We start from the raw sequence: 27,206 nt of genomic DNA, 5'->3' as shown, positions 1-27,206 counted from the left end.
AATCTAGGCAATCGAAGTCACAGGGACTGAAGCGTCGCTGTGCCAGCTCTGCCGGAGTAGCGAGTGCTCGGGGCGCAGGAGGACACCCTGCCTCCCGGCTACGTTCCACAGCACGCGGAGGCAGAAACTGATGATGCAAAGAACAGCTGCCAAATGTAAGGCGCTCTCAACGCCTTGTTGTACCTTTTCAAAATGCGTGCTCTGGTATGTATATGTACCTGTCTAGCGTACGGAAAAAATACCGGGCAGTTCTCCTTATCCCTGAGTGCGTAGTAAGCGTTCAATCTTTGCTGATAATAGTGTCCTTTTGTATAAAGATGAGGCCACAGTCTTGGAGCAGTATACCGAATTTTAAAGTTGTTAGACATTGTAATGTAGCAGGGATGCAGTACAAATGTTAGGGAAATTGCACAAGAGACCAATGGTGAAATTTTCAACCAAAACCCCAAACAAGCCGCACCCACCAAAGCACAAAATGCCGTGACAGTCACCAGATAAGCAAACAGAAGCATTTAGGTAGTTATGATAAGGTATTGCATGAAGGGTTATGGGAAAGAAAGGGGTAGATTAAATATCAAAAAAAGGAGAAAAAGGAGAAAATAAATATTAGGGGTTCAGTAGTTGAAAATAAACGGTGCGCAAAGTACGTGGTAAATGGGCTGCGCGGGGTAACAGCGGTCAGCAGCGGAGATTAGACAACTGACATAAAACTGGTCGGGGGTGGGGGTTTCAGTCTCTTGCCTCCAGAAATTGTATCTGCTTTCCTTCCACTTGCTTCTGGTAGAAGTGGAACTGGGAACCATCCTTCTCTGAGAGGGACAGGTCACTCAGGAGAAGGGAGGCTGAAAGTTTTAGGCCTTGTGGCTTTATGCTCATCCATTTTATATTCTGGTCTGGTCTGTCACAACAGATGTCGTGGGATGTACAATCAGTGTTTTGAGGGACCTCTTCCAGTTCTGACAGTTTATGGATGCTTGATTGTATGAGACCTTTCTTCCCCAATTGCAACACAGAAAGTGACTTTCCAAGTATCACAATCTGACAAGGATTTATGCTGACTTCTCATGATTTGTCTTTCCTTGGTCCCGATTTTGACATAATTCCAACTTAGAGATTCAGTCCAAACATTGCAACTCGTTCCTAGCTGTCAGTTTACTGCATATTCAGGATTTTTAAATCACTCGACACATGATTACCACCTACTTTGTCTTTTTCCCCAGAAGTCAATTATTCTGAGTCAGGACTTATGCTGCGTTTCTTTATCTGCCTGTGCAAATTGGGCGCTCTTCCATAAAGAGGAGGAGGGAGTTGGATTTTTTTCCTCCATGCTCCTTGAGGAAGGCTATGAGCTTAGCACTCTTCCAAAATTGGACAGTTCAGTTTCAAAGGGAAAGAGGGGCACGGTCTTTGGTCCTTCCCCTCCTCAGTCAGAACCAGCCACTATAGGGGAAATTCTGACCACTTTGGGGTCAGCGTGGGCCCTTTCCATACTGGTAGATACTCTCTGAAGCCAAACATAAAGCTGGATAAGTAATCTACCGAAGGAAGGAGGTGAATACGTTAAAGTAGGAAATTAACTGTCTGAAGCACGCAAGCTTAATTGCATAATTTCCTAGTAACTAGAAAAGCAGAACAGCACGGTGTTACTCTCCCAAAAAGGGTTTGACAGCCCTCAGGAAGGCAAAATAAAGCACAGAAATAATCAGTTAGCAAATTCTGAGCGGCATAAATGTTCTTAACAGCAGCAAATACTCACTCAGCAGACTTCCAGAAATGCCCTGGGTGGGAGAGCCGACGATTCAATTTTGGCAGTTTTTCAAGCATATCCATGAGGACAGTGAAGCTAGGTCTCTCACTGAGATCAAATGACCAGCACGCTGAGAGAATTTCCTGCAAAGGATATTTGTGGCTCGTTATCTCCACGTAGTTCACAGGTCAGTGGTGCAGACCAAGCAACCGATGGAGCACTGTGATTTGTGCGAGCCCAGCCAGAGACACCGTTTAACAGAGGTCTTGGACATTCTTAAAATCAAACAGTATCCTGTGTACCGGTGGATGTCCACTCCTATATGACAGTTATGGGCAGAGGCTTAGTAGCTAACCCGGGGTCCCAGCCTAATCTGTTCTCTCTCCTGCTGTTTATCTTTAGAGTTATAATAAGAGTAAAATAAATCTCCTCTTTAAGCAGCTCCCTCTTTTCCTCATAAATAGCTATGGAAGGATTCCTGCAACTGAGGTACTTACGTTGACTTCTTTCCCCAAACTAACAGTTGCAAGGACTTGCTTCACTCCTTCACCACTTCCAATCTGCCAGATGAGCGCCTCTGCAGGCTGGTTCTTGAAAGGCCATTCTCTTGCTTGGAGCTCATACCACACAGTCCTGCAACATCAACAGACAAATCAAGCCTTTGCCTGCTTTTAGGGGAAAGATACAAAACCCTGACACTGTTCCATTTTCTTCAGATAAGCTCTGGAAGGTGTATAAGGCTGTGCAGCAAATCCCTCCTGCCCAGGACTTTTGTAGTAGGTGAGAAAAACGTGAGTCTGTGAGAAGAGGACCACTGACTCAGAAGGCTGAGGCCTGTAACAAATCTCATTAATGAGCTCCCATGGTACTCTTAGGTGTTCCTCTCTTACCCAAAGGCATAGATATCTGCAGCTTTGGAGAAAGGCAGCTTGTCTTCATCTTTTCCAGGGGCCATCTCGCGAACAATCTCAGGGGCCAGGTAGCATAACCAGTCATGTGGCAGCTTCAATTCGTTCTCCCTCCTGAGTTCAACAGAAAGAAGTGGTGCTGAAACATTACTGCTTCAGTCAAGAAGCAGCGTATGGACCAGACCTGTGCTTCACCTAATGCCTTGATATTATTTACTAAAATGTTTTCGCTGACATTTCCTTTCTAATTTTCTTGCCATATTAAATAATACGTATGTGTCAGCCTGACTCTCCCGCTCATTCTTGGGCTTAAAGTTTTCTTTGTTCTGTGTTCTGAGTCTTACTCCATACATAACTTCCTAGCTCTGTCCTACGGGAATTGTAGAAAGAACTCTGCTAGGAAAAAAAAAAAAAAAAAAAAAGAAAACGAAGAAAAAGTGTGTATTCCAAAAAACACGTGTAGGTACTAAAGCAAGTCAACACTCCTCACTTGTACTGTGTAATGCATCAAAATGTTTCCCCATTTGATTATTATTTATCACTCTAGAACTGGACGAAGCACTTACCTTCCTTCCTGAACCACACCCGAAATTCCAAATAATCCGAAGTCAGTGATCACAACCTTCCCATTGTCATAGAAAACATTCTTGGATTTCAGATCCTTATGTACGATCCCCTTTGCATGAAGATACCCCATGCCCTGGGAAATACATGCAGAGATGTACACTTTTTTTTATTATTGACAAGCCTCTAGCTCTGGGCATGCTTTGCTTTCTAAGACACATTTACTCTCATTACTCCAGCATAAATGATTAATTGTAAGTGGGGAGCCAGCAGCTGTCTGACTTATGCAGGAAGGGTGCAAGGGAAGTCTGCAAGGGAGCAGATCTTAGTTTAGTGCGCAACCTCTGAATCGTTTTTCATCCTTTGCATAGCAGGGCTGCTGGAAGGGCACTCTTAGTTGAAGCATGAAGTGGCTGTGCACTTCACAATTCTGAAGAAGTCTGTATGTCTAAGAACAATGAACAACTGGCACAAGTTTGCTCACTCAATTCACAGGATACTTCTGCCAGAAAAAACACCCAGCAACTTTAGAAATGCTTCTTTAGTTGAGAAATACTGAAAACAAGCACAGAAAGCACTGTGCAAATCTGGGAGAAAATGCCACCTACTTCAGAAGGCATTAACTTAGCTGCAGTTACTAATAAAGAGAAGAGACGGGGAAGGAAACCTCTCCTGTATACCTTTCTTCATTGTTCCCTTTATCTAAATTCTCCCTCCCCAGCCCTTTACTGACAAGCAAAAGCTCTGTTTCCCTCCTTACAGGCCCTTAGCTTGCTGCCCACTAAATGAGCACTTTTTTTCAGCCAACTTTGAGTATCTCCTGCTGCAACACCCTGTCGCGCTACTGAGACTTACAGAGGCACTGCCCAGAAAGTCGATGTCTCCGTTAGCATAACGTACCCTTACCTTAATGATCTCCTGGGCTATCTGCCTGGTTTTGTTAATATCCAGGGATATCTTGGGGTCCCTTACAAACGAGTGAAGTGTTCTTCCTTTGCAGAAGCTACAGGAAAGAGGAACAACAATCCTGAAAAAGGTCTTTAAATATTGGAGAGAAATAAGAACGTAACGCTGGATGTTCAGTTGGTTTTCTTATCATGTTGACAGAATCCCAGCCCTCTTCCGCTGCTGAGAAAAGCCATTTTGAAGACTTTAAGGACCCAATTGTACAGGAGACCTATTGTTAAAGCACGCTCAAGGATATGCAACAAATGCTAAGGTATTTCTTCAGAGGCCCAGTTGTTGTTATACTGCTCTTATATCTGAAGTCCCGTTTTCAAAATCCGAGCACCAGCTTCTGCTGCTGGTGCTACCGGTCACTTAAGCAGGAAACTGCTTTTGGAACTGGCAATTAGAAATGGCTGAGTACCTCCTTGCCAGACTCTGAGAATGGCAGGCCCCTGGCCTTACTTAAATTCAGCCTGCGTATGAGCATCCCAAAAAGCTGTTCTTTAGGGGCTAACTGATCCTCATCTCAACTAAATACTGAAAACAGAAGAGAGGAGAAAATTAGTAACATTTTTGCCTAATCAGCAAGTGTCCCTAAGAGGAACAGAAAGGAACAGATAACTGTTGCATTCTCAGCCTCACACATTGGTTTATTGTCACTTTGCTGAATTGGAACCATCTGGAAGGAGATGACAGGGGCAGATTACGTTCCAGATTTTTTTCTCTCCTGCTTTTTGAATTTTATTATTTAAGAATTCAAAAATAGAAAGAAAATTGCCAAAAAATATTGTAAGTTCCCTAAAAGGAGACAACCCTAGTATGTAAAACTTTGAGCAACACAGACTGCATTCATGTCTGCCACCTCCTGACTGCTGTGAGGTTTATTATTACATATAAAAAATAAATATCATCTATCTATATAATATATATATTAAAAATAATACTAAGATGCTATATCCTTACCTGGTAATGATTGCTAAATGAGGAGGGTTCATGCATGCTCCCATGAAAAGCACCACGTTCTCATGCCGGGTCTGTCTGTAGTTCATCACCTCCTTTTTAAAGAGCTTGAGATGATCCTGATTGTTCCCGTCTATCTCCAACAGCCTGATGGCCACCTCCCCATGCCATTTTCCCTTGTAAACCTTCCCCCATCGTCCTTGGCCAATAGGATCCCCCAGTTCAATCTGTTCAAAAGGAATGTCCCATTCTTGCAGGTAGACGCTGGTCTGGCTAGGTTTGCGATAAATCATCCCTTGCAAGTGTGGCCGTCTGTGTGGCAAATCTTCCACCTCATCTTCATCATCTTCAGGTTCTGATTTATTAGTCTCTGGTTCTTCCACCTGTTTTCAAAAAGAGAAGGGAAACATATGCTGAGAGTCCCATCTGAGGGGCAGAAGCAGCCTAGCAGCCAGCAGCAAAGGCTGCTTTCAGAGATCTTCAAGGGGCTGGATGTACGCATTTGACTACAGCTCTAGAAATATACCTCGCAGGACAGTCATCTCAGAAGGCTACATAAAGACATACACCTTCTGTATGTCAGTGCATGCAGGTGAAGACGAGAAAGGCTTTATCCCATATGGAGTTAAATTTGTAGAACCAGCACTAACATCTAGGGACCCAGCATCTCTCAGGATTTGGCCGTCAGTGTGGGGAAAATACTACAAGGCCACTCTAAAAGGAAGGGTCAAGAACCTCTTTGTTCTTCAAATAAATGTGGGGGGGTTTAGTGGTTTTTTCCCCCCCGACGACTAAAATTCTCTTTTAGGGAGAAATGCTTCAAAAATCAGCAAGCTTGATCCAAATTCCAGTAATTTCTGCTGAAATCATCAATTCTATCTCTACAGGTTTACTCATCCCTACAGAAACCCATTTCAGTGTTCATACTACAAGCTGAACATGGGCTTAGGCACTGCCAAAATCAGTCTTGCAAATAGGTGTGGAAAGGCTTTCCTGTGCAAAACATTAGCTCATGGTAGATCCTGCAAAGCAAAGCCTGTAAGCATGGGCTTATGTGACCACAGGTAGCACCTACACGTGTGTTACTTGCAGATTAGAGGTCTGCAAAGCATTTAGACCTCATAACTCCAGCAGCTCTTGTAATGTAAAAACGGCTGTGCCAAACTGAGCGAGCCACAAGTTTGAAAAATACCATCTTAGCTTGATTGGAAAAAGTTAAGTGTTGTTACAAGTACTTAAATGTTTCAGCCTAGCTACAGAAACCATGAATTTTCAGCTGAGATCTTTGCAGTACAAACAGTTCAGTGGAACTGAGGTAAGGCACAGCTAGTCTACACTTGTAATTCCAGTGCCACAACTTTTTTATTGCACTTTCAACATGGCATTTCTGATTGTACAAAAGGGCAAACCAGAAAACCTACCTCTGCTTCACATTCAGCTCCATCTGCGTCTGGCTGTTCATGAGCACTAACGAGGGAAGACAGGTTTACAGTGAAAATAACGTTTGCATATCCACCCGAGTTAGAAAAGTGGGCTGCTACATACACCATTAGTGGAGTGGAAAGAAGCAAATAGAGAACAGATCTTGATAGCATTATAGTAGGTCAGAGAAAAATACAATTACCGCTCCACTTATCAGATAAGGACTTTCTAAGCTTACTTTAGCAAATGAGGGACAAAGACTTTGAAGTGATTTTCAATGATTAAGTGGCAGGAATTGATTTGGCAGTGGCATGGCAGCATTATTACGACGTGTTCCAGTAATGGATACTCCTATTCCTACTACTGAAACACCTATAGTGGAGAAGCAATTGTGAGTGCTGCCAGTGCAGGCTAAAATCTTTTGCATGCCCTACAACTCAGATCCTTAAAAAGATGTTTGCTTGCAGCTAAGTGTGTCATGTTCTTTTAATCATAAAACTCCGTAACTTATATTTCATCAGACCTTTCTGATCTCGGGAACGCACACGTAACCATAACTAGATATTAAAGGTGTGGACTTCTTACTGTCCGATTTAAAGTAAATATCGTATTCAGGTTTATAAAACTGGGAACACCAGTATCACCCTTGCTGACTAAAATTATCCTGTGAGTTCTCAGATGATAAGTTCAGTTTTGGTCATAACATAGCGCTTTCAGACTGATCTGAAGATCATCAGGGGAACACTATGCAAATAAAAGAATTTAAAACTATACTTACTTAGTGTCTGCAGCTGTTTCTGGAGGCTGTGCTATTTGTGCAGGACTGGGAATTTCTGGGAAAGTAGAAACATTTATGATACATCTTTTACACTTTATTCTCTTATAGATTGGAAGTTTTAACATTGCAATAGCAATGATTTGCTTCTTATTCAGGACTTATAAAGTCAACTCAGCCACAAACAAAATGATTTTATACTTCTATTCTTTTATACCTATGCTCATCTTTCCTAGTACTTACATGCCTGTATATTGACCAAGCCCAGTCTTCTTCCCATTCATCTACTTATCTGTAATGTCTTTCAAGGCTAGCCCTTGTCTGTGAACTGCTCACACGCGTTCAAGTTGCCTTGGACAATCAGAAATATGTAAATCCTCACAGAACTAGGACATTTGAATTCATCTATACTGCAGGTCATGTATTCCAACTGCACCTAATCTGTCCAGTGTCACCACTGCACAGGAAATTCAGCTTGGGTTGCAAATCCTTCCAAAATTCAGAATAAATACTCTGTACCTGGCATCCTACATCATCAGTTCTCACTTTGGAAACAAACAAGCTGTTTCGAAGGGTTCACGAACAGCTGACTGAGAAAAGTTTGTATATGCAAATCCACATATGAATATCATTCTTAAATCCCATAGGCAAAAGCCACAGTTCAGAAAGGTGAGCTCAGCATTCCTGAATTGACAGTATCCATTCATACTAGCTAATTATACAACCGCAAAAGCGAGCCTTTTTAAAGAAAGAACATGGCTGTGTATAGAATCCCACAGCAGAAAGCTACTGTTTTACAACTGACTATTCCAAGTTTCACCTTAGTACGTAAATCACATCACTACCTCATGTTAGGAGAAAGAGGCCTGAATCATATACTGAGATAAGAGAAAGTTTGAATTGTTTTAGATCCTTTTTTTTTTTTTTTTTTAAGCAGAATTATTGTTCTTGGGCAGCATGCAGAAGTTTACAAACAAGTTACTTTTTGGCAGCAGAAGCTGGTTAGTAGAATTAAAACAATCAACTCACCTGGGAAGATAAACTGTTGTCTATGCTGAATGTAGTAGGCAGCTTTTTTTTTTATTTTTTTTTTTTTAAAAAGGACAGCAAAAAAAAAATTACCAGGAGAAAAAGAAAAACACAAACAAGTTAGAGGATCATCAGTAAGTGCCCCATACGCATTCAATGAATTAGTCCCAACTCACGGTTGGGAAACAGATTAGTAGATTATCAGCCTGCTTGAGGGGGTGAAGTTCAGCACATGCAGTTTTGGAAGACTATGACAGATGGTACTTATCAAATGAAAGCTATGTTACCAATAAGCAAACAGTCTGGGGGGAAAACAGCACATTCAGACTTCAAGTGGCCGAAGCAAATTTAGAGAACCCAGGACTGCTAAAAGGCAGGCCCAGGTAAAAGCTGGTGCTTCAATGCTCTCTCACATCTTCAGCTTTTCAGAGATGCACCCAGAGAAGCTGAAGCTCCTGAGCCATCTGCAAGCATTTTTTTTTTCTTTCAGTGAATTTGAGCAGTATGTCCTAATACAAAGTAGTTGCAGTACAATCCTTGAACTAAACTGGCTCTGCTTCTGCTCCTTTGAGTAGGCTAAAATAACTTTCACTCACAGATCAAAAGCTTGATGCAAAATATAGCAATGTGGAAAGCTAGATGTAGCAGCTAGTGAGCAGCATGTGACTTCATTTCCAGATCAAAGGAATTAAATTTATTCTCACTACATAAATCTTTGCCCTTGTCAGAGATCCCTGCCTCTATCAACTTTGGTAAAGACTGCACATTTGGGTCCTTAATCTGTAAAGTACGTAGGGTAAATTCTTCTCCACCATACGTGTATGTCAGTGGTTTAAAAATGAGTGTTGATTGTTAGTTATCTTTTGGAAGGGACTGGTACAATAGTTCATCCCAGTGCTCATTTTCACATTTTGCTCTAGCAATCAACTCACTTACGATTTAAAGCCACTGGTGACCAAACACAGCAGGCAGCATGCATTTTACAATACAATGAGAAAAGGGAGGAGAAAGAATACTTTTTTTTCAGTCCTTTTCAAAAAAGGAGAAAATAGATCAAATTATTTAAGAAAGGTGCCAGCACTCCTTAATAATCTGTCTCCTGCAAAGGTATCTTGTTGATACCACTTAAAAACTGTTAAGAACAGACCGTTTTCTTTCATCAGGTAACAAGATACACCTTCACACCTCACTTAAGACACAATTGTGTATTCAGAAACCTACAACTACCTATGAAGTCTTGGTCAGCCTCTGCTTGCACAGAGGCCTTTCTGATCTTGGCAGAGGTCTCCTGAAAAAAATAAGTTTACCTGGGAAGTTAAATCGCCCATCCCTCTGGCCCATAGGAGATGGGTTTGGGGGAGGTGTTGCACTGGGAGGGTTGGAAGACTGGAAAGGTGCTGGAGAAGATGGTGTGGATGAGGTTGTAGAAGAAGGATTACTGCTAGAGTCCAGATGATTTATTGCTGGTGGATGCTCCTGCAAAGCAAGGGAAGTCACTCGTGCGGAAACAATAAAAAGAAAGAATTCCCCTCAGTGTTTACTGAACACAGAAAAAGGAAAGCTGTCCCTAGCCTCAGTCATCGCATAGGTTTTCTAAGTGAATAAACAGCTGGAGCTGTGCACAACCTATGTTTTACAAGGAGAAAACGTCACATATCAAAGTCTCCTTGCGAAGCAAAAGCTCAAGGTGCCGTTCTTGCTCCAACCAGCAAGGTACTGCTGCCACCTCTCCTTACTGTAGCTCCTCAGTGACTTACAGACACAAGACTCACTTCAGTCACCGTGTACCTTTTTAGTTAGTGCTTTGGGAAGAGTTCCAAACTGTGGTTCTGTTGGTCTGTCTACTGGATTATTGATATCAGAAGGGACAGACTCTGTTCTTCTTATTTTTGTTACTGAAAAACAGGTTGGAGAAGGGAGAAAAAAAGTTTAATCAGACTTTTTATTCTTGTGATACCATCAATTACATTGAAATGCTAAGACCTTGTAGAAAATTACTTACTGGGAAGGAAGGGTATTCTACAAGCAGGTGCCTCTTTAGTACATTTGTTGTGACATTTTAATCTGAAAGAGAAACATTACATGTTAAATAGCAACTTGTTCTTTCCCAAAAAGAGGAAGCCTAATTTGTAATTCTTATGCTAATCTCAGAGGGAGTTCTGGAATGCTCCGGGCCCCAAAGCAGCATGCATTCATATGAAGAATCCTATTATGTGTGTCATTAGCCTAATGAAAGCCATATACATATCTTAGCATCTGATTTATTTTTAAAATAGTTACTTTCACCGACTCTCATCCTGCAACAGTGAAGCACTAAAATCTCAGCGCTCTGGACTAACAACCCAGACAGACAAGCAAAAACTAAAATCCTCGCTGTTATTTAGGTATCCAGCTCCCACTACAAGATTTGCCCATGATCAGGTAGGAAGCCTGTGGCAGGGAAATAAATTTGGTTCATCTATGTTTCAGGCTGCCAGCCTAAGTATAAGTTGTGCCAAAGCATCACTTTGCCAGTTCAGAAGTTGACTAAAAAAGTGATCCCACTGTTAAGAGTGCATCATGTCAAGAGATACTTGTCACTGGCAAACTTTAATGAATCGAATGCAAAGTTCTTCTGAAAAATATCATTACTGTGTGCTCACCTGCAGTACTTACACTTCACCCCAAACATCATGCTCTTCTGACAGACTTGACAAATCTGAGATAACCAAGACTTTGTAGAGAACCTAAGTGGAGACAAGGGGGGGAAAATTATGTTAACCGGTGTCTGAAGGAAAATGAACATTTGTAGGCAGTGACAGACAGGCTGTAACCCTTTAGCCCTTTCTGAAAAGGGGCAAGTGGCGGTGTGGAAAAGACCTCTCACTTTTCTGATCAAAAGCAACTGAAAGAAAGCTGGCACCAACTCTGCTGGCCTCTTGCTAGATCTAGTTCTCCACTCTTGGAACAGGGCTGAGAGGTACTCAGAAGTGTCTCTGACAAGGAGACAGGGTGAGCAGGTACACACATCTCTAGAAGGTCCTCAAAGCTGCAGCTCAGCAATTACAGATCCGAAGCCTCATGCAGTCAAAGACATCCAAGTGATAGAATATCACTTCTTTTCATAACAAAAAAAAAACCCTCAGACTGGAATTGAGCTTCACCTCATGAACCAAACAAGTACTCCGAGAGGGAGCAGCCAGCACACACTCCAAGTGCAGATCCAGCCCATGAGCACGTGCTGCCTCTCAGTCGCTGGTGTCCCTCCTCATGGCACATGCTGCTGGGTACAGTCACCTGAACATCTCTGTAGAACTGGGACCCAGTTTGTGGTGGGTGGGTGGGTGGTGGTGGGATTGTTATCGCTTTTACCAGAACATGAAACAGATAGGGGTTTTTTGGCATTAGAACTGGCTGGCCCAGTTTTGGTTTGGGTTTGGGAAGGGGGGATGCAGGAAGCTACAAGGGAGGAGAAGGGAAATATATGCTCTTTCCACGTAAGGAGGAAGGAGCAGCTTCCCTTTCGTTTGTAGCAGTGGAAGTGCTTTAGAAAAGGCATTGTTACACATTTGGCATGCTTGGTCCTATCAACCCATACACAACATTGCTACTGCTGGTACGCTACTCATTATGGAATCACAAGTCAATTAGCTTTGTAAAAAGGATTTCAAGTGCATATATTAAAAAGAAATTAAGCTGAAATACATAGTTAAGGCTGCACTTGGCAAATGAGGCACCCGACCCAACTTCAAACCTATCTTAGAGTCGTGACTGCTACAAAGGTACTAAATAGGGTGCTGTCCTGGTCTGACCCCTCAGTTTGTTTCCTTTGTGGCTCCCACGGCATGTGTTGCTTACCTGTGTGTTACAGCCAAGCCAAAGTCTCTTCGTACCATTTGAGGGGATCCTTGGGAGTGTTCTGATGGAGAAGAAAAGGATGTTTTAGGGAAGCATTACTCAGAAGCATGCTTACCAGTCTAGACAGAAACAAAGTGATCACTGTCATAGATAAGGACTAGTAGCCATGACACTGTTAGTTAGCACAGCTGAGATTGGTTTGCCTTCTGCTGTAACCCCACTACCAGATACTACTCTTTTATTTGTTTTCATATGGAGGCAATGTAAGATTTGGTGGTGGAATTGTAATTCTTCCTTCTTTTTGTTAAATCGTTATGTTTCACGTTTAGGGATTACAGAAGTCTCTCTGATTAGGTCTAGGCCATTCTCAAAACAAAGTGGAAAGTCAGACTTTGTCTCCAATTGGTTTACCATGAATACCATCACCCAGTTTTCATGCAGTGTCAGTAGACTTCAGAATATTCTTTTACACTGAAAATTCTTATCTCTGTTTTATAGACAGGGCCAGCGTGACCCAGAAGAATAAAAAGACTTATGTGAGATCACTTCGCTAGCTGATAAGTGCAGAAAGGGAGATCTAGACTTCACAATGCCAGTCCAGCACTCCAGTGGTTATACCACATAACTTCCTGAAAACTCTTAAATACTAGGATTCTGGCATAATTCCTGAATTAAATCTATAGTCATATTGCAAGTCTGGAGAAAACTCAAATCTGCAAGTACCGACACAGCTTCAAGGCTGGACACTGTCAATGCTTATGAAAAGCCAGTCTCTTTATTTGACCCTAGATGGCACCAGATTATTTGTTATCATTATCCCAGTGAACTTTTAAAGGCATTTCTGGTCTTCAGCATCTTAGAATAGGCTGGAAAGACTAGATGCTTTTCCACGGAATATTGCCGACGTAATGTGGCCATCCAAATGCACAGTCATCTGAATTAATCATAATACAACAGTTAACATGGCTGTTAACATCAGTTAAGATGGCTAAATCCTTACTGAAGAGTCCTAATGAATATAAAAAAGTTTGGAATTGAATGGGACTTAAAAGAGCCTACAGTATAGATTTTAAAACAGACAATATGACTCTATGCATAGAAGCACCAAAATTCTTATTTTCTGTTTGAATTTATTCTAATGCCTTTTTTATTTATTGCAGACGTTCTATCACTCTCCACAGAGAAATGCTCCGATTTCTGCTTGCATTTTCATTTTACAATTTTCTTTCCATGCTTTTTCATTTCTGAAAGTAATTCCTGGGATTTTTGTTTTAATGGGCATTAGATCTATGTGGTGCTATAATGTCCTTATTTGGACTTCTATACTTTACAAAAAGGCGAGACACCTTCCAAGATGCTCATATCCCTCTCCATTAGCTTCCAAGGTTACAGGTTGTGTGAGACAGACACACATAGTCACATCGGGATAGCTAGAACACTAAATGGCATTGATAAGTTACTGGATGAAAACACAAGTCCTAGTCCTGTGAGCCATGAAACACATGAATAGACTCATCAACATCAGAGGAAGCATTCCACATTTAAGCACATGCTGAAGCGTTTCTCAGAAGCTTGGACGCAACTGTCTAATTTCATTACAGAGATACTTGGCAATGAATATCCGAAGATACTAAATGGTTAGATACGAAGTTATTTCTCGTACCGAGAGGCATCAGTAACAGCTGTGGGAAGTCACAGACAAGCAATTACACCCAACCCCCTTTCTTTAACCCTTTGAACATCAATATTCATATTGCGTTTGTCGTCTGAAGAAATACCAGGTACAAAAAAGCCCATGTAAACATCCTGCAGTTCTCCAGTAGGCCAAGTAGGCCAAGCTCCTGTTAACAGAAACTCTGGGATAGAAAGCCCTATTGAGGGCCTCCAGAGGTTGCACAGGGATGATCAACAGATAGTTGACAAGGACAGGTTCTTCTCTCTCAGCAATGAAACGAAGACAGCCCTGTAAAAATCTCTTACCGAACCTAGAGAGAGAAAAAAAAAAAAATATTTTTTTTTAGACATTCATATTCATGTGACAGGATACACACTTTGCTAGAGCAGAAACTCTTTCCTGCAGCATTTGAGGTCATGTTTACAAACATCTCTGGTTTTGCACAGGCCCCTGAAGTTGCTGCATAGCCAATATTTTCCTGCCTACGAATGGCAGTCTTTGCTGGGTAAAGCTCCAGCCCCAGTCCGTGAGTGAAGTGTACAAGAGTGCACCTGAATTTTGGCTTGCAGATGAGAAGTGTTAATGGGGCTGTGCAACTCAGTCAGCTGGCAGGCTCCATGGAAGTGCCCCATCACAGAAGTGCTACATTTTGCAATTCCTATCAGACTTAATCAACAGGACCTAGATCACCGCAGAACCAGGTTCTTACCAATGAATTTCAAAACAAAGCTGTGCATTGGCCATAGATGCTTACTTGCTGCATTTAGACATTTAGTAATTTGCAGGTTTTAGTATACACTTCATATGCACTCACAATGTGGAAGAATACTATGCTGCTTACACGGCTATGCATTTATAATGAACTCTTTCATGTCAATCTGCAGGCAATACAGTACTGCAGCCTCAAAAGGACAGCCCTTTGCTGTTAATGCTCACACCCAAAATCTCAACTCTGTTCTGAGCTGGGCTAGTTTCCCTTATATAAAAATGTAATTTTGGCAAAAAGGTCCTGAGCAGAACAGGCTCTTTGAACTCTTCCAGGTAGTCAAAGAGTTAGGCTAGGTTGTAATGATCCAGTGCCTGCTGTAGAATTTGGATGCTGACCTAAGTCTCTGCGATGTTTAGGGACAGCCAGAGTCTTTCGAAGGCACATTTCTTTCCCAGTTTCAACGATTAGTTAAATGTTAGATTAGCACCTTCCATCCTACCTACACAAAAAAAGCATATCTCAAAGCCTGGTTCAGTCTAAAAAAAGGTGTAGCCTAAGACCAGTTGTCTTGTTATGGAGCTAATGTTGTCTATACTGTAATAAATGTTTTATAGCTCACACTAGCAGCTAAATGACATCTTAAGATAAAAACATAAAAGGATACCAGCCACCTGAACTGTAAGGAACATTTAACGACAGAAGAGAATTCTAGTATGTGGAACTGGCTACTAGATGCTTGAGAAGAACTGGTTGGGGCCCTTTAATAGCAGCAGCCATCCCGACCTCCCCAGCAGGTGCAATTTCAAGTAAATTCAAATAAATTTCAAGTAAAGTACACTATTAACAAGCAGGTGTTGTGGTTATCTTAGAATATCCCACTGATCCAGATTCTCAGATTACAGTGAAACCGTGATGAGGCAACTGGACACCAGCTCTTTGACAGTCAGAACTGGAGCACTGAATGCCCTTTGGTATGAACAGAGCCCACCAGTGCCCGTGGGGAAGGACTAAGTGTCAGGCTTACTTGACTGGAGAAACTTCATCTATCCTGTTTCCCAACTGTGATTCATGGGACTTGCTCCTTGTGAGGGTTGGAAAGTTAGGTAGCAGCTGAAAAACCTTCCGGCAAGGGGGAGGAGGAGTCCGTGGTGGCTTCAACTTATGCCGTCTCTTGGCTTGAGGAGTGGTTGGTGGAGTGATGGTGATGCTGTGAGGAGTCCTTGGCGTTAACCTTCCACTGTGTGCGGGGAATGCAAAAGGGTCCAGGAGGTTTTCTGCATAGATAGAAGGTCCGTGACTCGAGGCAAGAGAATCTGAAGATGGGATTGTAGATACTGACACAGAACGTGCCTGCTGGCTGTTGCCCTTGGGAAGATGCAGTGCAGAGGGAGTCCATGTGGGCGCAGAGGAGCAGGGGGATTCGGTCGAGTTTGTAGAGCTGTTCTCTCGGCGTGCCTCAGAAAGATTCATCAGCACATCATCTTTTAACTCCCCACCTGTTCACCAACCGTAGCAATGTTCGTGATTGATTAAAAAGAAAAGCCAATGGATATACACATGCCACATCACACTGCTTTAGGCTATAAGGTGTTTCCCCCCCCCCGCTTTGCGCCTAGCCAAAGTGCAAGCCTAGTGTCTCCTCCCCTGACACCCGTCTAAGGCATCAGCTAAAGTAACCTTTAAAACAAGAATGGCAGTAACTACCCTTCTTTCCTATCTGTAGCTATGTATCTCAAAAGGTAAAATCAGGTCCTATGTTCTAAGATCGGCTGAGTTTTAACAGATTGGGGCCCTATTGAAGAGGGTGGGATATACAAAGCTACATAAAACAGGCACCCACATCCCACTGCAAGCCTATGTGGATTTGGTGCCAATCCGTTTAGACAAATCCGTACATCCAACCTGGCACCCTGTCTGCTTTTAGACTGGTCTTTGGTAAAAAGAGGAAACTATTTTCTATTAGCCAACAGAACTGCTAAATACCACTTACATTGAGATTAGATTGGAAATAAGGGGTATCTAGGAGCTCCTGATACTCATTTGGCCACTCTTCTCTCTCTCTGTCATGTGACCAGTGCCTAGAACTCACCTGACACCTGGAGTACTGGGGCACTGCTGTTCAATTACAGGCAGCAGCACTCAGCAGAGTTGCTGTTTGTTCAGACTGTATTAGCTAGAGCTGCACCAGGGACAGACAGCTGGACAAAAAGGAACCACCACATCCTGCTGGACTGCTGGTGAAGCCCAGCGCTGCCTTCTACAATGCACAGCACTGTAGTTCAGAATGATCCAGTACAGCTTGTAGACCAATTCTGGGCATAAACGGGGAAAAAAATGTGCAAAGGCCTGCAGGCAGCAAAGCAGGAAGGCACAGGTTATTGGGATAATTTCAGAGGCTTAATTCATCAGGATGACTCTCTGTCTTAATTTTAAGTATGTCCTTAATGACTTAAATCAAGTTGAAAAGTCAAAGCTTCAGGCCCTGATGTCCTATTGACCAGTCAGTGGTTGAAAAGAGATGATATACCTGGATTTTAAAAAATGTTATTTCTTTATAATAAGTGAATGCCATGACTTCTGAACAATGGCTGGTTTTGCCACAGTATGGATGGGAAATATTTGACAGCCCAGGACAAGAAAGATTAGAAAAAAGGAAATAGGAAACTGAGCTGTTTGCTGACTTTTCCATTAACTAATCTTTATGATTTGCCAAAGGTATGAACTGCCATAATACCAACAGGAAACATCACCTTTCAGCGACAGATTGATAATTGCTACAAAGAAAGACCCGATGCACATTAGTACCAGTATGCTGTGAGAAACACTCTTGTACAACAGATTTTTCAATGCCTTTGAAAGTAGCCTGGGGAAGGTGACAGGGGAAGATCGTGAAACAGTGCCCTGGGAGTCTTGAGTTTGATCTTAAACAGCTTGGTCAGATCCATTTGCACACTGAACACATGCATTTCTAGTTACACAGTAGCTTTCTTTCCATAATTTCAAGGCAAATCAGGTTTTTTTCTACCTCTTCAATCTGCTATTGGAATTTGGCTAATGACTCTATCAATTTTAGCAGTCAAAGAAAGATAGCAGGAGGCAAGCGGTTTTAGAGAAGTGAATCAACTGGCACACTACAAGCTAGGGGTGATAAAGGCTTGTCAGAGCAATGTTCTTCTCTTCCAAAGCACTGAGCTGAACAATACTCAGGCTTCTGAGCAAAGTAATGCCAGACAGAATCACACCTTCTCTCTGAGCTAGCAATATTTGGGGAGGGGATTACCTAGAAGAAATCTGGTTGTATTCGTTAGGTCAAAGATATGTGTACTGAATGATCGAAGATTAATTGGAGCATTAGACACAACTCTGAACAGAGAGACAATAAGGATATAGTCTATTGAGTAGAAGAGAATATTTCTACATACATTTATTTCCATTTATTTATTTATTTGACATGCTGTCCAAACCAAATCCAATCCACAGCTCTAGATACGTTTGATCATTGCAGCTTCATGTACATCCAAGAGCCGTACCCTGATACTGCTTACAGAACATACCCAAGGACATTCTCTAGAGGTTTTTGCAGATTGTCTCATATGAAAGGAAGCAGGATGGAGCCCGGATCGCTGAGAAACTAATTCCACAGAACAAGGCAGTCTGTACCTGATTCAGTCACCTTCCGTAAGCAGCTCAGTGCCCCATTGAGTCTGGAGCACTCCTCATCTCTGGCACCACATCTCTTCATTGTTTCTTTCACCTTTGACTCATTCATTTCTAGTAAGGCATCTAAGGTTAGCTCCTCTGGTATTCTCTGCAGAAAAACAAGATGATACATATTTTTCTAAAGATACATACATAAATAAGACTCTCAGCTGTTATTCTGATGTATTTTAAATAGTTCCACTGTCTCACTGCCTGGTCTGACTCAGGATTCACTCATCTTGGTAGTGCATCTCTCAAGGATCACTGGGTCTGTAACGACCGTGCGGCAGATCTCAGCAGTGCTCAACAGCTGCTCCCTCTCCTCCCTGCATCACGAGAGGCCAGGCGTGTGCTCGAGCGTGCTCTGTATCGTTAGGATGCTATGGTCGCCCTCTGGTATTTAAGTTAGGATTAGAGGTGATTGAAATATTCTTGTCCCCTTGTCGCAAGTTTTCACTCAGTATTTTTGAAAAACTACTAATGAAAGCTTAACTTTTTCATTAAAAATAGCTGTCAGAAACAAAACAGGCCTAAAACCTGAAAAAGTGTCAGATAAAGATGTTTGGCTTCTCAGTAGGGAAGTGAAAAGTAAAAACAGTGAGGAAAATTACTTCTTTTGTTAAACAAAAATAAGTGTTTTGACAAAGAGATAGCGACCTCCTCCTCAAGCAATTTTTCCTTCATTAGAGAATGAGCCTTACCCGTATCTTGCTCAGAAAGATATTTATGCAGAACTCCTTGTACGTCTTAATACACCAAAGCCCCCAAAGTGATACGGTTTAGATCAGGTAGACACAAAAGATACAAGAGACTGGAAAGCATGCAATGATCTGGTATTTCCTGACACAGAATTGAGCTGTGCTGCCTCTCTCCGCCCCCGTTCAAATGTTTCCAGTGTAAGTCTGCAGCAATTGTGGTTAATAAACAAAACCAGGATATTTAGCCCAGATACCCAGGAATTTCCCTGAAAGTTTTGCCTAAACAAACCTCACTGCTGCTTACTCTCACAATGAGATCACAAATTTCACAATATTTGGCTTCTTTCCTAAACTTTCAACTCCTGGAGTCTAGCTATATAAAAGGGTGTCAACTTTTATTTGAAGGGGAAATTCAAAAGTGTGTCTCACTGTTTGGAGAAACAAAAAGCTTGAAATCCTCTACATTCTTAAACCCCACTTCCGACTATAAATCAAATTTGAATGTTATTGAATGTCCTTTAACAACCACATCTTTCTTAATCCAGACTCATGCCTTTGAGATCCGACATGTGACTTCTGATTTTAACTGTGACAGTGCTAGAAACAGCCCCAACCTTTGGAGCTTTGTAGGTGGTAACACAAAGAGTAATCACATAGTTTCCATTTTTAGTAATTGTTGCATGGAACAAGGAAAAAGAATAAATTAAGAAAGGGCAGAAGTGTAAGAAATGCATCCTGCATCTTCTGTCACATGCGCTGAACCGGATGAAACAGAAAACACAGCTGACTCAAGGAGAGGCCAAGAATTTAAATGAGCAATAAGCACAAAGCAGGTCCATAGCAGAACCAGGAGTTCAATGAAGTTTGGGTAAATTTTCTTGTTCTTCTATAATTAATATCAGCAGAATAACAAAAGCACAGATATCCCACCTGATGCTGGGTATTATTATTATTCATTTTTCTGCATCCCTGCACCACCAAGATGCAGGAGTAAGACTGCCCCAAAAAGCTCATTCCTGATTGACTTCCACTGGGGTAAAATGCAGGAAGCAAAGACTCCAGTGAAAATGCAGTGCAAAGTCTGCTCTGCTGGGATTCCTAACCCGGTATTACATTCCGAAGGACAAAAAACCCTAGGGGTTCAGATCATCTGAGTTGAAACTGGAATGGGTTTCCACAACTCAAATATTCCAGCACGAAGCCAGCACAGGTTTGCTCGCACAGATCCCCAGCCGAACTGGGCTGATAAGAACAGAATTAAACGAAGCCTCTCCCATAGTTAGCTGTTTCCCCAGCACCCCCTGAATTCCTCTCCCCTGCACGCAGACAGGCAGCTCACAGAAGCATCTTTGTTCAGCAGTATCACAAGGGTGGTTCTGCGATGGACGTCAGCCTCGCAGCGACACAAGCAGCTCTAAAAGGGACAGTGACTGGGGGCAAACGTGGAGACAGTTTTAGCGTAATAAAGTTTTCTACACCGCCACGGGTGCCCCTGTGCTCTGGAGCAGGGAAGCTAATGTTTCCCCATTAAGCATAAGGGAAAGCCAATGCCTCTCACAAAAACATGTATCCCGTGTCATGCTTTTACACGGTCTTAGAGTAAGCGGGATTACAGCATTGTCATTCTTGAATTATCTTGAAACATTTCCTCACTCCCACCACTCCCCACTAAGAAAACAGCCCAGATTACGTAGCCGCTGTTTTAAGCGGCGGCGTCATTCCAGATCCCAGTGTAAGCTACCAAGTCACGTTACCCGGTATCACCTCGCTTCCCTATCCTTCGCACGACACAAATGTAACCGGTAACTTATTAGAGCTATTAGTAAGTCAATCAGTAAAGTGGAAGAGACTAAGATTTCTGCGGGAAAGCAAAGCTTTTCCACCACAGCCGGTTCCATAGCCCGGGCTTTAAATGGCCAGCACAAGCAGCTGAAATGCAGGGCCAGCTGGGACGGGACTGGTCGCAGCACAGTTAGGGATCTGGTTTCTCCAGTGCCTGCTCTGCGGCAGGACCCAGAGCGGACGAGCACCGCTGAGCTGCAGTGTTAACACTCAGGGTAGCGATGGGCACAGGGGGGTATCAAGGCTTGGCAGCAAACAACAACTGGGCTGGCAGAAACACTAGTGAGCCACAATGCTTCATAAAAGCAAGTGTGGCATCAGGTACTGAAAAAGGTTCTCCATGCCCAGTTTGGAGATCACAGGAAAGTCAGTAAAGCAAATCCCAATAAAATAATTTAAAAAAACCCCACAAAACACAGAGGCTAGAGAAAAAAGGAGGAAATCAGCCTGGTTGGCAAGCCTGTGTCCGCTCCAGTAGCCAGGATGCAGGCAGGTTCCCTTCGGTCTGTGCTCCTTTCAAAATGAGGGAAAGTACAGCAGTTACCTAGGGCAGATGACACCGCACCTTTGACAAGAGCCTTGTACCCGTACAGTTAATCCTCAGTGGAGTAAGAAATGGGCTATTAGGCCTTTGGACTGAAAAAAATGAGTATATACACTGAGTGTGTACTTCAATTTGTATCAATAAGGTGGAATTGACTATTTTAACTTACCCCAAATTAGCTTTCCTGGTTGTGCTAGTACAGACAAGGCTTAACTGGGGAATTCCCTTTCCCTACTGTAAGGGGTACGTGGAATGGCATCCAGGCTCAGCTCCCGGTTGTAACGGCACACTCACTCGCTGCTCCCAAGGCACAACTCCCAAGCACAAAATTGTTGAGCTCACAGCCAGTGCACATGCCTGAGGGCGGCAGGGATGGGGTGCTGCAATATTCACGGAGCGGGCCTGGGTCCTGCACAGTGGCGTTCAGAGCCTCACAGGTCCTTCTCTCATTCCCAGAGGGGAGCACAAGCAAATGTTTACTGGCACAGAGAACTTAGCTGTCGTCTTTGTCCCATGGCAGCTTGATGGTTAAACTCCAGGACTGCCTGTTCTTGCAAGTCTGATGGTGTTCAGTGCTTTTCTTTTTTAAAGACCAAACCGCTGCAACCAGGAATCACCAGCTTTCACTTTTCATTTTTAAGCCTTCCTGGTTGCAGAGAAAAACCTTGAAAACTATTTTTAAAAAATTACAAAACATTCCAAACTATTGAGCTTTTTAAAAGTGTTAGGGCATTTTTTCCTTTGTCTCATTCATTTGCAGGACACAATCACTAGGGAGGGCTTGATCACCCCTAAGCTGACTGGTTTCACTTCCTTACGCAGGTCTGTGCTCTACAACTCGATGTGTGGCCTGCCATGAAAAGCTATAATGGTTCACACAAGGCACAACTGAGCAGCAAAGGGCAGCCCCAGCTCTTCACCGTGAACTTTGCATCCCTAGCACGATCTCACGCAGACACACACCCTGACAAAGGGTCCAGCCTGCCGCTAGCTTGCCCCCTTCCTGGGCCCGCATGTAAAGTCCAATCTACTCTTTTGCTCAATAGTTTAATTTTAGAAAGACAGAATAGCAAGTTGTAGGAAAGCATAAGTACAGAAAAGGAGATTATATTTAAACAATCCCAGTGACCTTGAGCTGGGAGAGCTCAGACTTTCTGAACCTGCTGCCAGCCCCCGTGACACGCGACAAAAGAAATAAGCCTTAAAAAGGGGGGAGGGAGGGGAAGTAAGAGGCTTTCTTTAAACAGCCACTCATGTGCTGCACATATGTGGTGGCTTAATATAAAACTGGTCAACCTGATCCCTGTAAGACTGGCCTGACATGATTTAGCTCTGTGTTAGCCCCCCAGCCAATGTGATAGTGATGAGGGTCACTGGTTCAAGATGAGTCTTAAAACAGGTTCCGTTGCTGCTGATGCTCTGGCTCAGCTGTTGAGTTGGGGGGAAGAATGTCCCCTGTGAAGCACCCTGACAGAGTCCATCCCACAGGAACGTGTGGTAGGCTCCAACCCCCTCAGCGAAAGCGCAATTCTGAGCCCTTGCAAAGGGCTTACTCCCAATCTCCAGCACTGAGGCTGAGAAATGTGGGTCCAACAGACCTCTCTATCTGCTTCTTTGTGGGTGCTGTGGCTTTAAAAAAATACAGCTTTAAAAAAATGGAGCTTAAAGGCTTGCATTAGGGCCAAGCTAAGTACCATCTCCTTGGGCACACCTTGCCTTGACTACAGAATGACAGGGGAAGCTGCAAGATATTCAGATACTACTCTAATAATAAGGTCAGATAAAAAAAAAAAAAAAAAAAAGAGCAGGAGACAGAGCCTGCTTTCAATCTCTCAGCACTTCAAAACTGCCAGCAAAATCTAAAGCCTTACTCACCACACATTGCTCAGCAGAAGTGATGCTAAAAAGCCCAAACCAGGAAATTATTCCGCTCTACAACAGGCACAGGGACTTTTCTACAAAGCCCTCCTGCTTATCAGGCATACAGACTGTGCATTTCATGGTACGCATGTTTAAAAGAAAGAAAAGTAAACCACAGTGTATCCAAGAAGCCATCCAAAGGTTAGCCTCAATTAGTCAGGGTGAAGAGTTCACAATAGTGTAAGAAGGTCTTTAATCTTGTCTGGTGTCCAACTTAAATCCCTGAAACATGGCAAAAATGCTGGTACCTAACACAGTGAATGGGTTATTTTTGGTAAAGATTCCTCCCTGCAGATAAGCCTACAGAGCTAATGCTGCTGCTAGCACTCTGCAAACAGTCTGACCTGCTCCTCGACCTAGTAGACGTGGCTCTTCCTATAAAGCCGGACAGTTGTCAAGGCCCCAGATGCCTACTCTTAAATCAATACATTCCCTCACCAATCACCTTCCCGTAAAGCAGCAGATGCTAGAAGAGAAAGCCCATTACATAAGGTGCTTTAATTCCCACTGATAGCTCTAAGCAAAGCATGTAAGGATGCTCTTAAGAACATCTTGTGCCTGCTAGTTGTTACTTTGCTCTGGTTTTCTGGTGTCCAGGGAAGAAGGTACTGAAAAATTGTTGTATTATTAAGTTTCTGGAGATTTTATGGGCATTCTGGAAAGCCTCTCGCATGAAATTTCTAGCTTGCATTAGTGAGTATACACAGGCTATGGTTTCACATAACATCTCCCTCTTCACTGTTTCACCTCTCGCACAACAGGTGGGGTGGAGAGGAGCTGACAGTCTCGGGGCATTCCCGTTCGGTTCGCTCTTTGCAGACAGGATAGCTGCTGTCACCTACTACTTTTCTGTGGGCAGACCGATGTAGCAGTTGCAGTGTTTCACTGCAGATCCTGAGGGGTAGCGTGAGCCTCGTGCTGACCTCAAGCCACAAACGATTCACAGTGAACGAGGCTGTGCAAGGGGCACCTGGGCCCTTTAGCAGGGGAAGGGAACCCTGGCAGTAATAGAGAGTATTTTCCAAGAGCTGTTTACACTGGGGAAGGGCCTTCGGCTGGAACATGGTGATGGGAGTTTTAGGTCCAGGAAGCCTGCAGGAGACAGTTAATTTGCATACACACAATTAGCACATTCAGGATCTCTGCTATCTAGCAGTCTAGTCAGCTTCTGCTGCCAGACCCATGGAAATCCCCAGCGAATGGCCGAAGTCCTCGTAGTCTGTTCATGTAGATATGCTGACAGAAAAAGATGAGAGGATACAGCTGTGGAAACCTGATAGGCTTGGGCAGATCTGCTTCTTCTATTCCCCCAACCAAAGTAGGGATGCACACACATAAACCCCCCACTTTTCCTCCAACAACTGATCAGCACGACCTGCTACAAGCTAGATCACAGTCCAAGCAAGCACAACCATCTGCCATGGTTTCCTAGTATCAACCCTATGCCAATGCCTCATCCTCTACAGATTTTCACAGGGGCAGCGGGAGACTCCTAACAGACAACTCCTACTCAAGGCACAAGCCTTTCCTGCTCTGCTCCCCAGTGTGCCAAGCACTGTCCCGGCTTGCTCAGGAACCACTCTCAACTACTTAAAAGAAAGTAGGTCTTTGGCATAAATGCTACATGGGGAACGAGACAAGTTTCATAAGCAAAAAGGAGGTATTACAAAAAAATACATACATTGGGAGTCAAATACATTCCCCAAACGCAACAGCCATAAACCGGACCCAACCACAGTACTGTTTCATCTGCTCCCACATAGTCTCCCTGGTGGCAAAGTTCTGCTTATGGCCAGCAATCGCTAGGGCAGGATTTGCCCCTCCCTGTGCCTGACAGTTATCTACTCTAAAAACAGCTTTCCAAACTTGATTGACTGGAACCCCTGCTACATGGTGAGCAGGGCTGGTTCAGACACGTTTCAGAAGATGATAAAGAGATGACTATGTTCTTAAGTTACTGTTGAAGATGGTGACAAGTTGTATGTGGGAACAAATATAATAGTGACGTATCTGGGAAGAACAACGGTAAAGACAGAGAGGATTTTTTTTCTGTGCTGAGGAAAATAAGCCAATAGAGACTTTTTTACACTCTTCTTCTTTTGATAGACATGCCCCAAGCCCAGAACCTCATAAGTAGCTCTGCAAGGGACTTCTTTCATCAGCCTAAGAGTGGGGACAGCGCTCTGTTCGCATCCTCCTTCCCTCCCACTCCCCCTCAATTCTCGACTCCAGCTCTCGAGGGGAGCAGGACAATCCAATCAGATTTTTCTAGGTCCATTTTCAGAGCAACTTTTACCCACTGGACACCACTACATAGCTTAAATCTATCTTCCGTCTGTATGGTTCCTTGTCCTGCCTTTTCTAGTTCTCAGTTCAAGTATCTCTTTTCCCACCCTCAGTCCACCATATTTAACCATTTATGCATCATTTATGGTATTAAACTACATGCACAGAGTGCTAATCAATCTCTAGGACTCCTAGCCAAAAACAAGGACTCCAGCATTTCCTAGAAAAATACTTTAAAAGTTACAGAACAGTACCAGCCCAGCTCCAATGCAGAGCCTGCTCCACACTAGCCACCGTTTTCTATGATAAAAATCTGTCCGGCAACTGATTAGAGGAACGATAACAAAGAAACAGAAATAGCACAAGTTGGGGTAGGGGTTCAAAGTTACTTTACACCTCAGAATTGTGTATTCACAGCGAGCAAACAGGATCACAAAGTTGAAGCTTGTATTCACCACCTACCTCCAAGTCTGCTAGGTCCACACAGAACAGCCCTTTCACTCTACGCGGCATGACCGGCTGACTGTTATCCATGTTCACAGGAGTTTTAGCTGTTGCCCAATGCCATAAACAGTGCATTGTTATTACTATAATCTCTTTCAGAACTAAAGGATTTTACAAGCAGTCATTATTCTTGTTTTAAATATAGGTTTTCAAAGAAAGAAAGGAGCCTGACAACAAGACAGCAATTATAACAGCAAGAGCTTTCAAGCTTCACAATGTCTAGAGCAAGTCACTGAGCAAAAATAGTCTTCACTCTGGACTAGAGGAGTCAGCAGATATTCTAAATTAGAGCCGGTGCTCTATTTCTGACAGGAGAGCCTGGGAGCTTCTGTGCTTCCCTGCATGGCAGCTTTATTTGGGAGAGGACTGGGCGGGGAGAGAGGGGAGGGGAAGAAAGAGAAAAAGAGCATTGTTTCTCTAACCTCTGAGCTAAAAAACTGCTTGCAATTAGGCTGTTTTTCAAAGGGGTTATGTCACAGATTAGCACAGTCTTGAAATACTCCCTCCAGCCACACTAGAAATGCAAAGGAAATCAGAACCGTTTAAAAAAGCAAAAAACCATGAACAAGCAGTGGGCCACAGGAGAGCCCTTCACCTGCGCGCACCTCCTGCGTTGTACCTGCTGCTTCTATTTAGACCTCAGGGGTGGACAGGGAAGGGCTGTGTTGTAGCTGTTCTCCGAGACCCTACAGGTACTTGGCAACTTCTCCAACTAGTTTCAAAGCCTGAAAGTCTCAAGAGGGCTGTGTGCCGAGCATGAATACACTATCACAGCGTTTGTGGGGTTTTCTTTCTGTAGCACTTTTTGGAAGCACTGAGAAGGAAACCCAGTATGACTATTTCAGTTTTACAGTAAGCTAACAGTATCTTAGAGATGGGAACTCATTCCCAAGTGTATCTTATCTTGTACACCAGCAACAGAACCAGGTATGGGACTCGAGCGTCCCCGTTTTCATTGTCTGACCTACTCAGCCATCTCTCTAAAGGTTCCCTAACCACCTCTCCCCAGTCATGTCACAGGCAGTGGGCATAAAGCTAAGGGAAACCATTATATCTTTCTTAATAACTAACCTATTAAATCTCCTTCTGTCAGTGATTTCCATTTTGAAAGCATTCAGCTGAATTGCGTTTCGCATGCT

General features: G+C 43.2%; 1 protein-coding gene across 2 annotated transcripts in view; it reads right to left on the bottom strand.

The window, feature by feature from the left end:
• Positions 1-27,206, bottom strand: part of KSR1 (kinase suppressor of ras 1) — a 76,075-nt gene that overhangs the window by 7,411 nt on the left and 41,458 nt on the right. Inside the window, exons 3-19 of one of the 2 annotated variants that reach the window (XM_087751826.1) lie at positions 18,235-18,382; positions 15,599-16,070; positions 14,171-14,175; positions 12,191-12,251; positions 10,996-11,079; positions 10,356-10,417; positions 10,142-10,248; positions 9,661-9,829; positions 8,354-8,395; positions 7,328-7,382; positions 6,549-6,594; positions 5,131-5,510; positions 4,126-4,222; positions 3,222-3,355; positions 2,638-2,769; positions 2,245-2,380; positions 1,757-1,890 (exon numbers count right to left, since the gene is read on the bottom strand). In XM_087751826.1, coding sequence (XP_087607952.1) covers positions 1,757-1,890; positions 2,245-2,380; positions 2,638-2,769; positions 3,222-3,355; positions 4,126-4,222; positions 5,131-5,510; positions 6,549-6,594; positions 7,328-7,382; positions 8,354-8,395; positions 9,661-9,829; positions 10,142-10,248; positions 10,356-10,417; positions 10,996-11,079; positions 12,191-12,251; positions 14,171-14,175; positions 15,599-16,070; positions 18,235-18,382 — 2,264 coding nt within the window. Of the gene's footprint in view, positions 1-1,756; positions 1,891-2,244; positions 2,381-2,637; positions 2,770-3,221; positions 3,356-4,125; positions 4,223-5,130; positions 5,511-6,548; positions 6,595-7,327; positions 7,383-8,353; positions 8,396-9,660; positions 9,830-10,141; positions 10,249-10,355; positions 10,418-10,995; positions 11,080-12,190; positions 12,868-14,170; positions 14,176-15,598; positions 16,071-18,234; positions 18,383-27,206 lie in introns of those variants that run through there. The other variant, XM_087751825.1, reaches the window with a different exon arrangement.

This window comes from Nipponia nippon, unplaced genomic scaffold (assembly GCF_047370975.1).
Source record: "Nipponia nippon isolate SJK-2023a ecotype South Korea unplaced genomic scaffold, ASM4737097v1 scaffold_15, whole genome shotgun sequence".
Lineage (NCBI taxonomy): Eukaryota > Metazoa > Chordata > Aves > Pelecaniformes > Threskiornithidae > Nipponia > Nipponia nippon.
The sequence above is the reverse complement of the archived record's forward strand: the minus strand, read 5'-3'. Positions and strand labels throughout refer to the sequence as shown.